Source organism: Mobula hypostoma, chromosome X1 (assembly GCF_963921235.1).
Source record: "Mobula hypostoma chromosome X1, sMobHyp1.1, whole genome shotgun sequence".
NCBI classification, from domain to species: Eukaryota; Metazoa; Chordata; class Chondrichthyes; order Myliobatiformes; family Myliobatidae; genus Mobula; species Mobula hypostoma.
Window position 1 is genome coordinate 9470048 of NC_086128.1, and position 14070 is coordinate 9484117.

The window sequence follows — 14070 nt, forward strand, 5'->3', positions numbered from 1 at the left end:
CAATGGGACTAGGCAGAATAATAGTTTGGCACAAGCTAGATGGTTTGAAGGGCCTGTTTCTGTGTTGTAGTACTCTTAACTATGCAAGTTGGGTAACCTGATTTCTCAGTCTAATCTGTCATTCATCAGTGTTATTGGTCAATTTTTTTTTACTCTTTTCTTCCGTCTGGGAATGGAAGATATGCCAACGTGATCTGTTGGGCTTCTCTTCTTGCTTTCCATTTCACATCTCCCACATTCTTTTGCTCAGGTCAGTTGGTACACGAACAACTTTTGTTGGCACAGGGCATGCAGTGCTGTCCCTGGATTCTTTAAACCCCACCCATTATGAAAAAAAGGTACATAATGATTATCGCCAAATGAAGCAGTGAATCATTTTTTTTACAACCTGAGAGTGAGATGTTTTCACGGGAATCGTTTCATACCAGTTTGGCGTCAGATAGACAGTTGTGTGCATATGTGATGTTGGATCATGTGATTTGAAATCCTTGCAGACCTGGTGTATGCATCAGTATTTTGCGAATAAATGATTGGAACTGTTGGACCACCTGGCATTGGCTTTGTGCTGTGTGTATTTTTTCTGTCTTTTGAATACTAGATGTTCAGTGATAATAGTCAATACTGTATTTATTCTAACACCTCCATGTATATTTATTTTTCAGTTGTCTTTTTGAAAGATTAATAATTTTGAGCAGGTTATCCAAATTGCTTAATTAATTTCAACCCACCTCTGTTATACTTTTAATATTAAAATAAAGAACACCAGTAAATAAGCAATATAACTCATCCTTTTTCCTTAATATAATTATTTTTATTAATTCATTAAACAACGATTACTTCTGCTCAAAATTACCATAACATGCAAGAGATTTTTTTTAGAAGATTATTGCCACTTTGGGCGCACGTTCTCAAAAAGGTTCATTGCTCCTGGTCTAGGTCCTATTATCAATGTTTTCAGTCTCTAACTGGCTCTGTTCACTCTTTGAGTAGATAACCTTATTTACAACTTATCCTCAGGGTCACAACCTGCTCCTTCACCCTTTCTGCAACTTTACACCCTCCATTTGTGTCCTTTTGAGCTCTAGCGAAGGGTCAGCAACCTGAAACATTGACATATTCTGTTCCCATGGATACCACCTGACCTGAGTATTTCCAGCATTTTTTGTTTTGGGACACTGGATGTAATTAGTGCCCGGAGAAAGTAGATCCTCTCAGTATTTTACCAGCTTGTGAGTTTAATTTTCACATTCATGCCTCTGCACCTGCCCAGGAGAAAAAGCTTGCAGTATTTTTGCCTTTTCTTGTGGGCATGTTATAAGATTCTGCAGATGCTGGAAACTTAGAGCAGCACGCCCAAAATGTTGGAGGAAGACAAGTAAGGCAGCATCTATGGAGAGGAATACTGCCAATATTTCAGGCCAAGACCTTTTATCACACCAGTTCCTGATGAAGGATCTCAGCCTGACACATCAACTTCTTATTCCTCTCCTTAGATGTTGTCTGGCTTTCTGAGTTCCTCCAGCATTTTGTGTGTATTCCTCTGGTATCTTTTTGTGATACATGGTCAAAATGGAGACTTGCTTCTAACTTGTTCAAGCCTTCATTGAACTGTGCTTTAAAGAAAGTGCATATTGGTATGTAAATTCATCTATTACATTGGGCTTAATACAGAATTGAGACAACTGTGGAAGAAAAATATTAACACAAGATTACTAAACATCTCCTGATTATTTTAGATGAATTCTTTTTCACCTTCCAGAACAGGATGTCAAATTATTAGAATGAGCTTTCAGTTATCCTCTCATAATTACTTGACTGCATTAGGTCCTTTCTTTCAGAGGTCATGCCTTATCGTGAGACTGACATCATGATTCTGGGCACTGAGTTAAGGGAAACAGCATCCCTTCATATTCGGTCAAGCCCCATGGTGAATTTTCATTGCATTCCCTCTGTTATTTCCTTGGAGTGTAGAATATAGTGCTTGAGATGCAGTCACTCCAGGATCCTCTGCAATTTCAATAAGGTATCTTTGCTTTTGTACACAAATCCTCTTGCAATAAAAGGCTAGCATATCTTTTGCCTTTCCAGTTGCCTGCTGTACCTGCACATTATCATTCAGGTCGCTCTGAACAATAATCTTTTCATATTTGACCAATAATAAACACCCTGTATTTTGACTTTTTTGACTCAGTAAAATGATTCTCTATCGCAGGTTCTCAGAACACCGGTCGAAGCTCACCGCCCCCAGGATATGTTCCAGAGCGACAGCAGCGGATAGCTCGCCAAGGATCCTACACCAGCATTCATAGTGAGGGGGAGTTCATACCTGAGAACATGGAACAGTGTGTGAGTAAAGAGTTTGGTCAATAATGTGCACTGACATACAAAGATCAAAAGATGGGATTTCTATCAATATATTATTCTTTTGAGGTTACCAGACAATAAGTCAGTGATTCCTAATCATTTTTTTTTTAAATATAAGATTCACTTGCTCACATGTAAAATATGAGCACCTCTTCCCTTGCATCTCAGAAATAAACACATCTGACACCTTCCTCCTTTTTGAGTTGAGTCTGTTTTGTGGATTCTTGGGGATGGCTGAAAAGCCCCATACCTGGAAGAGCTAATGTGTCAAGCACGTTTTTGTATACTTTAAGTTAAGTTTCTAACTAAATTATCAGTTATTAAAGCCCCCAAGATCTTTGCTGCATCATTCCCCCAAATACTGAAGTCATGCACCCACGTTGGAAGCTATTGGTATATGTTATCCAATACTAAACAGCTAGCTTTTTATTAACCAAGCAGACAATCTTCAGCTCGAATGATTGGTGTAACGCTTTGCATGTATCCATGGATATGTGTATCAGTTCTTCCATTAGGTTATGGAAGGATGTTTCCAAAACTTCTGGCTGTGTGTTTTCAGACCACCACACCAACCCTGGCTGATAGATCTTTTGTGGTATTTCTATCTTGTCATTTTATTAAAGAAACACAAAACTCTTTAGAAAATTGTAAGCAGCAAAACTCTACCTGATCATAACAATTTGGTGGTCAAGACCATGGCTCTAGGGTGCTACATCTGTATAAGCAAGGAGATTAGGCAACAAAGGTTGAAACTAAGCATGTTAATAGTTCTGATGAAAAGTCATCATAAAAGGTCAAGTTTTATGTTAGTGAGGTATATGCTTGGCTTGTGTGTGATCACTTCAATTATGAGCTTATCCTGTGCAACTTTAAAGATCTTCCTTGAATCCATGGTATCCCACAGAGCACTGCTTTGTTATATATCTTGTGCTCCCGGAGTCTGAAAACTTAAGTATCTAGCTTTGTACTTTCCAAAGAAAACATACTTAGGCTGCATGCTGGTATGGTGTGAACAAGCTGTGAATCCTTGCTCTCCCTACAGCTGCATCTAAACCTGAGTACCTGAACCCTGGCTTGAATCCTTGCCAACACAGCACTCTCAATAATGAATTTCACAGCCCCATAGTTTGGTGTGGAGGGACTGCCTGTGACATGATACTGGGCAGGGCAGAACAGGCAGTGCTTCTGTTCAGTGCAGGATCCCACACTTCACTCTGTTTGTTACAGTGAGTGCAGCCACTGCTGGCTGATTTATTTTCCCTCTCAACCCCATTCTCCTGCCTCTTTCCTGTAACTTTTGACGTCCTTACTAATCAAGAACCTATCAACCTCAGCTCTAACTTGGCTTCCACAGTCATCTGTGGCAATGAATTCCACGGATTCACCACCCTCTGGCTAAAGAAAATTCTTCTCATTTTTGTTCTAAACAGATAACCTTCTATTTTGAGGCTGTGCCCTCTGACTCTAGAGTCTCCCACTATTGAAAACATCCTCTCCAAGTCCACTCCATCCAGGCCTCTCAATATTTGGTAGGTTTCAATAAGATTCTTCTAAACTCCAGTCTAACAGTCCTCATACATTAACCTTTTCATTCCCAGGATCATTCTTGAGAACCTCTTCTGGACTCTATCTGATGCCAGCGCATCCTTCTTTAGATATCAGGCTCAAAACTGCTCACAATACTCCAAGTGTGGTCTGACCAGCGACTTATGAAGTCTCAGTATTACCTCCTTCCTTTTATATTGTAGTTCTTTTGAAATGAATGCTGACATTACATTTGCCTTCCTCACCACTGACTCAACCTACAAATTAATGTTTAGGAAATCCTGCACAAGGACCCCATAGCAACACACACAAAATGTTGGAGAATCTCAGCAGGCCAGACAGCATCTATGAGAAAAGCACAGTCGACGTTTTGGGCCGAGATTTCGTGTGTGTTGCTTGGATTTCCAGCATCTACTAATTTTTCTCTTGTTCAAGGACTCCCAAGTTCCTTTGTACCTCTGATTTCTGAATTCTCTCTCTCCCCCCCCCCCCATTTAGAAAATAGCCTATGCCTTTATTCCTTCTATCAAAGTGCATGGCCGTACACCTCCTGACACTCTATTCCATCTGCCACTTTTCCCACTAGGACCTCCCAAGTACCTGGGGGTGCACCTGGCTGTCAGACTTGAGTGGAACACCAACGCAGGCTGTGTATTAAGAAGGGCCAAAGTTGGCTCTACTTCCTGAAGAAACTGTGGTCCTTTGGAGTATGCAGGCCTCTCCTTCACGTGTTCTACCAGTCTGCTGTCGCCAGTACAGTCTTTTGTGAGGTGGTGTGATGGAACAACGATACGAGTGATGCCAACAGGCTCAATAAACTGATTAGAAAGGCTGGCTCTGTGAAAGGAGTCAAACTGGACACACTGGAGACTGGTAGAACAAAGGACCCTACGGAAAATCCTGGCAATTCTGGACAATGTTTCTCACCCTCTGCATTGCACCTTGGCTGAACAGTGGAGCACTTTTAGTAATAGACTTAAGACAACTGTGCTGCTCCAAGGAGCTTGATATATGAGGTCATTCTTACCCTCGGCCATTAGGCTCTATAATGAGTCAACCTATAGCTGGGGAAGCAATGAACCCCTCCTGTTAGACTGTTTGAGGTAACTTGTTTCTTATTCTTTCTTACTTCTCCTCTTATATTTGTATATCTGTGCACTTTTGCACTTGTAATGCTACTGTGACACTGCAATTTCCTTTGAGATCGATAAAGTATCTATATCTATTCTAATCCATCCAAGCCCTTCTGCAGACTCCCTGCTTCCTCAACACTACCTGCCCCTCCACCTATCTTCATATTATCCACAAACTTGACCACAAAGCCATTGAATCCATCATCCAGATCATTAATATATAACATGAAAAGTAGTGGACCCAACACAGACTGCTGTAGAACACCTCTAATTACCATCGGCAAACCAGAAAAGACCTTCTTTATTTCCACTCTTTGCAGTTTGCCAGTCAGCCAATCTTCTATCTATGGCCATATCTTTCTTGTAATACTAGATGCTCCTATCTTATTTAGCAACCTCAAGTATGGCACTTTGTCATCCTTAATAATGGACTCCAACATTTTCGCAACCACTGAAGTCAGGCTAAGTGGCCTATAATTTCCTTTCTTCTGCCTCCCTCTCTTAAAGAGTGGAGTGACATTTGTAATTCTTGGAAGTGTTTCTTGAAAGATCATTACTAATGCCTCCACAATGTCTTCTGCTACCTCTTTCAGAACCCTGTCATCTCCGTGTGTTGGCCTCAATCCTACAGTCTATCTCATCACCTGTTGGATGTGATGAAAGCTGTCTGCAGTGGAGCAGGCTCAATGGGTCAAATGGCCTAATTCTGCTCCTATGTCTTAGGATCTCTCCTGCCTTTGGTTGCACAGCTCCTCCAGCCACTTTTTTGGGCTTGTATTCAACATTGGAAGTTTTTTGTAGAAATTATAACTCAGATACTTTTTCTAATTCCTTGGCCTCTACCTCTTCCTACATTCCTGTCTTCATTGCCATTATCTCATTTTACACTTGGGTATAAAGGCAGGAAATTTAAAGCTCTGATCAACTAACTGAAGGAATCATTCAGGGAAAGAGAAGACAATTTTCAAAGGCTCTAACCAAATACAGCAGAGTGGGAATCGTATGTGACCTGTCAAGTGCCAAGAGTAATGTTCAAAATTTGTATTCACAAAATTTGATACCTCAAAGACCTTTACCAAGTGTATTGAGGACAACTCCCTTCCTATTGACTTCTTCTTGTGCTGTGGATCACACAGCTAGGATTGCTCATGCCAGTCTTGTCAACCATGTAAAGTCCATATTACATTTGTCTTAACTACAGTTCTGGGATGCAATTTATGATTCTACCTATCACTTTCAAAAATTCTGTCAGAAGAAAGGCAAAGTCATCAATCTGTTTCCTGGAATGAGTTTTTCATGTGCCAGTCTCATGTAACTTAAACAGAATTTTTTCTGGAAAAAAAACAATAGGCAACCATAATAGGGGTCATTCTTCCCCCTATTGTCATCCTGTCAGCCACAGTAATTGATTTGTGGTAACTTGTGTGATGCAAATTAATGTCAGCATTTAGATTTGGATGCTGTGTGCCATGTATGCACACTGATCAGTTACAGACAGTTAATGCATCCACAGCATCCTGGTTGCAGCTGTTTATCCAGGAGTTCCTTGATCTACAAATTTTCTGCTTCTATATATGTTTACAGCAAAACAAATTTTTTTCCACTATAACACTCACTAAGAAGAATACATGGTATTGAAATGCCCAACTTTTCAGTTAAAGCAAAATCATAACGTTTCCAGAAAAGGATCTTTTGTAAAGTGAAGAATGAATGTAGTGATACTATTGGCACTGTTTGCCCCTGAGAAGGCAGGAAGGAAGTGTCCTTAAAGTCCTGTGAAGTTAAGTGCAACTTGTGCTGTTTCCCAAGTAGGAGCTTGGGGTGAGAAGAGGGGAGACAGTTTCATTGTTTGAATCATCCCTGGTGGGCCTCAGATATCCACCTCAATCTTCAAAACTTCTCAGTATAAAGTTAGGATCAGCTGCTGGGCACTCTTTTAAAAATTAGGGGAAAAATTTGTTGGGAAGAGGACCATTCTAATAAAAGTATAGCTGATCTCTGAATGCCAACAATGTTTTCATTTGATTCCAGAGAACTCTGTAATTACTTGTTCCTTTTCGTGTAGCAGAGTAATTTCATTGAATGCTTGTTGTTCATGATGAAACAAACCTATGCATAGAGGCTGTGGAAGCCAACATGTAAACCAGAACAGATATTTATAAAAGGCTGTCTTTATGGTTTCTGAATCAAAGACAATTACAGGCCACTCGTATTGCCATATTTCCTGTTTGTGCTTGTGGAGTGGCAGCTTCTGCAGTTGCTTTGTATTGACTTTATGCTTATAGACTTGTTCCCATTCCTACACTGTTCTCTATCTCCTATCCACCATAAACTGACTGCCTGTTATCTAAATCCCCAAACGTATCCATTAGTTTACTGGAAAAACTGCAGTCTATCTGTCTGATGCAAAGACACCTGGAGTTCCACAGTTCTGATGTATTTCTGAAGCACTTTCTTATCCAAATAACCTTCCACAGCTTTTACTTCCTGTAACACTCCTCGGCAGGGAACGCAGACAGACAGGCCATCTGCTCTCAGGTCTCTGCTTGTACTGTGCATGGTGATTCAACGCCAGAGCCGACCTCAGTGACTCACCATCTGCTCTTTACCTCATTGAAAGCATGTAGGCTTCATTCTTTTTTGCATAACTTGTTTATTCTGTCTGTGCCTGAAGGAAAGACTCCCTCAATTGCTCTTTTTAAAAATCAGAACTTGCATTAGCACAAGCCTTTTCATGACTCCGAGGTGCTGAGAAACACTTCAGTATTATTTTAGTTACTGAATTGTTTTAACGATTTTTTGAAATCCAGTTACTTTTATTATGTAAGAAATGAATTGGACAACTTGTTCACAGGAATGTTCCACCAACATTCAGTGACGTTTATTGAGCAGAACCTCAGTTTAATGCTTAATATGGAAGATAACTCATCGGATAGTACGTTGATTGGTTTTGGCCGAGGAAAGTAGTCTGAGATGGTGAAAACAGACAGGAATCCTTCTGCTTTGTGATATTGATTCCAAACAGTGTTGTAACATTACCTGAAATCTTCAGGGCTGACACTTCATGGGAAACAAATGGCAAATCTTATTTTCAGAAAATGGTTAAGTGTTCGACACCAAAAACATTTTACAGTTTAGTCACCATTAGCTTTCTGTTAGCCAGTCTCCAAGCAATAAGATATCAGAAATAGTTAATAAGGTTTTTTAAATTTTGTTACCATTAAGGGAAAAATGGTACAAAGTACACCAGGTACATTTTCTGCTGTTTCAGTAGTCTCTTGCAGTGCACATACAGTAATGTACTTCATTAGTGGTGCCTTCAGCAGACCTAGAGCTCTTGATGAATACTTTGGTATTGTCTTTCCCTCTTGCAACTAAAACAGTTCATTCCCTTGAGCAACATTTTTCCCCTTGTAACAACAGTTGCTGAATGTACACAAGTCAACTTTTGTGAAGATGGCATTTTAATGTTTTGCAAAGGAGGGAAATACAATTGGGGGTATTAGGGATGCAAGAAAAGATACAGTAGCAATTTCTTGTGGGGTAGAATTAGCTGTAGACTATAATAGAGCATGAGCAAGGCACTGGAAATGCCTGCTTTATATTTCGTACAGTATAAACTTAACCAGTCATATGCTAAGCTGTGTCCACACAGTAAATCCATGTTATTTACTGAGATTTTCTCATAATTAGAGGAATTATTTATAGAAAAGAACAGTCAAGTTGGATTAAGTATCAAATTTCAATAGTTAGGGTCCTATCAAAGATGCAAAATACAAAGATGGCCAATTGATGGAAGCCTTCAGTGAGCAGATGTTTTGAGTACACATTAAATATATTCCCATTTGGTGGGGGGGGTTGGAAGAGGGGAAGGACATTCAAAAGTAGAGCTTCCTGGTTAAGTTGACTGAAGTGAAATGATAAAAAGGGAACTAAACTGAAAGTACAATGAACTGTGAATGGAAATAAAAGGGTCAGTGAGGGTGTGTGAGACTAGATTCATTGGTGGCTTGAAAGGAACCAGTTTACTTTCTAAGCATATAAGTAATATAAAGAAAAGGAAAGAGTAGAGTTGAGCAAAAGTCAAAAAGTGATTCTACAGAAGCTGAGATGAGGCTGAAGTAGTAGGTAGGTATTTTGCATCAGTTTTTCATTTGAAATAAAGGGGGGATGGTAACAGCATCACAATAGTTATTTCAGGTTCTCAGCACTCAATGTAGAGAAGAATCCCTGTCTAATTCCTAGATTCCTTAAGTAGGTAAAAGTGGAGTTAAGGAAGCTCTAGTAAAAATCCAGATGTATGGAGAATGTTGTTCTCAAATAAGGGAGAGGGATCAACCTGCAAGCATTCTTTTATTAGTGTTAGGTTAAGTTGGAGACGCTGATCAGAGATGAAATTATCACATGAAAAATAAACTTAACAAAATATTACCCTTCTTCATTTAATACCAGACTGGACGCTGAACTAATATGGCCATTTGTAAAAGGCAGCAAACTCCTTGGTGCTTTGGTTTTGATATAACAACAGCCAAATTTTAAGGCATAATTTTAGATTTTGCAGACTATTCAGAATTTGGGAAAGATGTAAAAAGTGAGAGGATCTTAAAATATGGACAAAAGAATTTAATGCAGAAAGTTGCATTGTTTAATGTATGGTTTTTTCCCTCTTACAGATGCTAGTCGACCTGCTGAGTTCATCCAGCAGGCTGTTGCTCAAAAATATTTGTGTTCCATCATTCTTTAATACAGTGATCAAAATCATATTAAACTTGCAATTACGACAATCCAATTGATATACTTAGAATATCGGAGATATTAATAACATTAATAGTATGAATAAAGATCACACAAATAATAACACTTGTGTTTTGCAGATTTAAATTAATAATCTGGATGAAATTTTTATGGTTTTGATGTCATGATTGCCTGTTAATGATGATTTTCAAAATTTTCTGAGTCACAACCAAATATCTGAAGGATTAGATGTATTCCTTAGTGATTTAACAGCTCTCGAATATATGATGAGCTCATAAAAGTTTGACAAATATAAAAGCTTTGCTGTTAAAAATGCTCTGTTTCTTGTCAAACAAGTCTTTGTTTTCCACCCTGTTCTTCCCTCACCTTCAAAATTCACCCCCCAACCTTCACCTCCTAGGTTTCTAAAGTTTGGCTGGAGGATATGAGGATGGTGATTGTCTCTGGTATATTTTTCCAAGGCCTCTTTTTTTTCCCTACTTCACTCCCACAGTCCCAAATGTTTCCTCTCCCTGCTCGCCCAGCTTGATGCATGCCCCTGTGATACTGTACATTGGTGGCCACTGCTTTTCCACAGCCTATATCACTGTTTTCAAAAGCCCAAATTATTAAAAACATTGCTTATTTCATGGGTCATTGTAGACTTACTGTAGATTCATATTAGCGTGTTATTTTTTACAGATATATGAGCCTCAGAGCAGTACTGAAAACTCAATATCAAGCAGCTGCCAGTCTTTGGATAGACGAGCGGAAAGGTAGGTGCAAGCGGCTGCTTTATTCGATTCTGTCAGCCTGTGGGATAATTTTTGTTGCTGATGTGGTGGGTTCATTGCAAGAGTATACAATATTGGCTGGTGCATAATTGGTAATGTGAAACTGTAATCCAGCAAGCTTCACTACTCTTGGTAACAAAGGGAATTGAAACAAACAGTTGAAAACTTAAAATTACATGTTCTAGGGGCTTCTTGAAGATTACAGTGCACCTGACTGTTGATAAAGGCAAAACCTTTCATTTGGGCAGCTTAAAGAAGCTGAAGTTATCTCTTGCAACACACATCAAAGTTGCTGGTGAAGGCAGCAGGCCAGGCAGCATCTCTAGGAAGAGGTACAGTCGACGTTTCAGGCCGAGACCCTTCGTCAGGACTAACTGAAGGAAGAGTTAGTAAGAGATTTGAAAGTGGGAGGGGGAGGGGGAGATCCAAAATGATAGGAGAAGACAGGAGGGGGAGGGATGGAGCCAAGAGCTGGACAGGTGATTGGCAAAAGGGATATGAGAGGATCATGAGACAGGAGGTCCGGGAAGAAAGACAGGGGGGGGGCCCAGAGGATGGGCAAGGGGTATATTCAGAGGGACAGAGGGAGAAAAAGGAGAGTGAGAGAAAGAATGTGTGCATAAAAATAAGTAACAGATGGGGTACGAGGGGGAGGTGGGGCATTAACGGAAGTTAGAGAAGTCAATGTTCATGCCATCAGGTTGGAGGCTACCCAGACGGAATATAAGGTGTTGTTCCTCCAACCTGAGTGTGGCTTCATCTTTACAGTAGAGGAGGCCGTGGATAGACATATCAGAATGGGAATGGGACGTGGAATTAAAATGTGTGAGAAGTTATCTCTTCTATGTTTTGCCATTTGCCTGACGGGGCAGTCCAGATGGTAAAAGTTTGTCTATGACATTTATCCGTTGTCTTGAACCAGTGACTTAGTGATGTTCAATGGTACCATGAGTAAGGCCATTACATCATTTGCAGTGCTCAAGTTCTTGGTCACTGGTTGAAAGCCAGCAATTACGTGCACTCTTATCCCAATATGAGATAACTTATCCTGGTATGGATTGTCAGTGGCTAAAGCAGATTGGTTGGCCATAGTTTGATACCTGCCAACCCTCCTCCAAACCCTTGGTGTATTGCTATTTCTGAGGGGTGTGTGTGTGTATTAGTCTCTGCTGTCTGCCACATGGAACCACCGTCAATGGCTGAACCATGGATCAGAGAACGGATTTTGTTCACCAAGAGGCACTGGACATGCTTTTCATCATGCAGCAACTTCAAGTGTGATTTGCATACTTGTGTTTGAACTCACTCAGAGACTGAGCTCCAAGCCTTTTGATGTTCACTGATTATAAAATGATCACAAAACACAAGTCTATTACCAATCTGCCTTACTACACAACACTGCCCTTTAATAATAAGGTGCATGACAAGTTGCTGGTAAATGGGAACGACTTCACTTTCTATGGAGAGGAAAAAACTGTCAACTGGACTGTTTATCAGAACTGGACAGGAAGGGGACAAAAACCAGAATAAGATGGTGGGGGGAAAAAGCAGGAGAGGGGTAAGCTTGTACTCCTGACCCTTCTTTCCCCCCCCCCCACCCCACCTCAAACCTTACTCTGGCTTCTGCTCTCTTTCTTTCCAGTCCTGATGAAGGGCCTTGGCTCGAAACGTTAAGTTTATTCCCCTCCATAGGTACTGCCTAACCTGCTGAGTTGTTCCAGCATTTTGTGTGTGTTGCTGAAGAGTTCCTGCGTCTGTAGAATCTCTTGTGCTCATGGCCACTTCACTTTATTGGGAGACACACCTCAGCTCATTGATGAGGAAATTCACCATTGTGTGCAATACACCAACACAGCTTTTGGTCAGTTGAGGAAAGGGGTATATAATGATCAAAAACGAGTTGAAAAAAGCTAATTTAAAAGCTCATTCCTGCTTGCTTCTGAAACAGGCTGGAGAGCAGGTTCTTGGAAGACACCACCAATGCTGTCCCTGCGATACCTCCTAATAAGTGAAGGATAAGTGAACCAATTCCAAAGCCAATAGCTGCAGCATTGACCTTTTACTGCACTTGTCTATCCCATGGAACTAACTGTGTCATTGATATTGTTTGACACCAGTGTTCTTAAGCAGACACTGCCACTGTTTTATTGACATTGTTACTTTCATTTTAATTTGCAGTCCATCATATCGGAAGTCTCGTATGTCCAGAGCGCAGAGCTACCCTGACAACAGACAACTATACTTGGGTAGGTTTGGGATTATATCATGAGCTTGTGATCACCTTTCATTGTTGTTTCCAAATGCTACAGCTGCAGATTTGAGCAGAATAGACTGAAGGGTTAATGAAGGTCAGCGTAGTGGGCTGTTGCAATAGCCTTTTTATTTTTGAGAACTTGATTTGCTTTCACTCCAATAAAGTTGCAAAGGTGACTAACATGAGAAATGGAAGTCACATTGATGTGAGAGTCAGAGAGGTGCTGTATTTTTGAAGATGTAGTTAAGGCACTTTAGCACAGTGGAGAAAGCTTCACTGTACTAGGTTGTAGCTTTGTGGAAGTACTTGCATGAAAAGTTTGAAGGGAAATTTCTCCTCCATCTGACCAGTGCTTTCTACCTTGTAATCACGAGGTCTTAGCACGATCTTGAGATCGTGTTCTATTTCCCTGCACTTGAGCATGGCATGTCAGACTTGGTGCATTATTATTGACATTGGATTAACATGCCAGCACTTGTTTAAAGAGCCCTTTGAGACCAACATGATCTCAAAAATTCAGTGACTAGGTCGCAAACATTGCTTCTATTTTTTATGCACATTCCACCCATCTAACATAAGCCCGCTGTACACTGACTCCTGAGCTGTTCTTGGAGTAGGTTAGCTACAGGCTTAACAGCTGCAGTATGTATCTTGTCCTGTAATGGAAGCAGACATCAAGTTTCATGGGTAACAAAATAGATTTATTGGTAGGATTTAAGTAAGGTGATATCCTGGATACAATCAAACTGCCCCTTGGCCCACTGAATCCTCACAAAACATTGAGCAATAGTTCCATTTAATATCAGGGAATATATACAATGTACAACCTGAAATTTTTACTCTCTGCAGACATCCTCAAAACAGAAGAAAAGCCCCCAAAGAATGAATGACAGAAGAACTTCAGAACCCTAAAGACCCCTGCCCTCTCCCACACAAGCAGCATCAACCCCCCCCCTCCCTCCTCTACCCCTCCCACAAATTATTCTGGTATAAAGCATTAGTATTCTCAACACCAACCATGCAAGCGAAAGCAAAGACTCCAAAAAGGGAGCAGAGTCTATAGTCCATCAAAAAAAAACTTCGCTCCAACAATTCGACATCTCTCTGTCACATGCGCGCGCGCGCGCGCACACACACACACACCCCCCCCCCCTTTTTTTATTTTGAGTTCCCTGACATAAGAATCAGCAGAGCCCTCCGAAAGCCACTCTCATTGTCTTCAATGTTCTGGCTCCCGGTACACTTC

The 14070-nt window shown here is 40.5% G+C and overlaps 1 protein-coding gene across 7 annotated transcripts in view; it reads left to right on the top strand.

The window, feature by feature from the left end:
• The window catches only part of map3k3 (mitogen-activated protein kinase kinase kinase 3), a 188224-nt gene that overhangs the window by 63969 nt on the left and 110185 nt on the right, over nucleotides 1–14070 (top strand). For all 7 annotated transcript variants that reach the window (XM_063037293.1, XM_063037291.1, XM_063037290.1 and 4 more), the window contains 3 exons: nucleotides 2213–2346; nucleotides 10479–10552; nucleotides 12749–12816. In XM_063037293.1, coding sequence (XP_062893363.1) covers nucleotides 2213–2346; nucleotides 10479–10552; nucleotides 12749–12816 — 276 coding nt within the window. The remainder of the gene's footprint in view (nucleotides 1–2212; nucleotides 2347–10478; nucleotides 10553–12748; nucleotides 12817–14070) is intronic.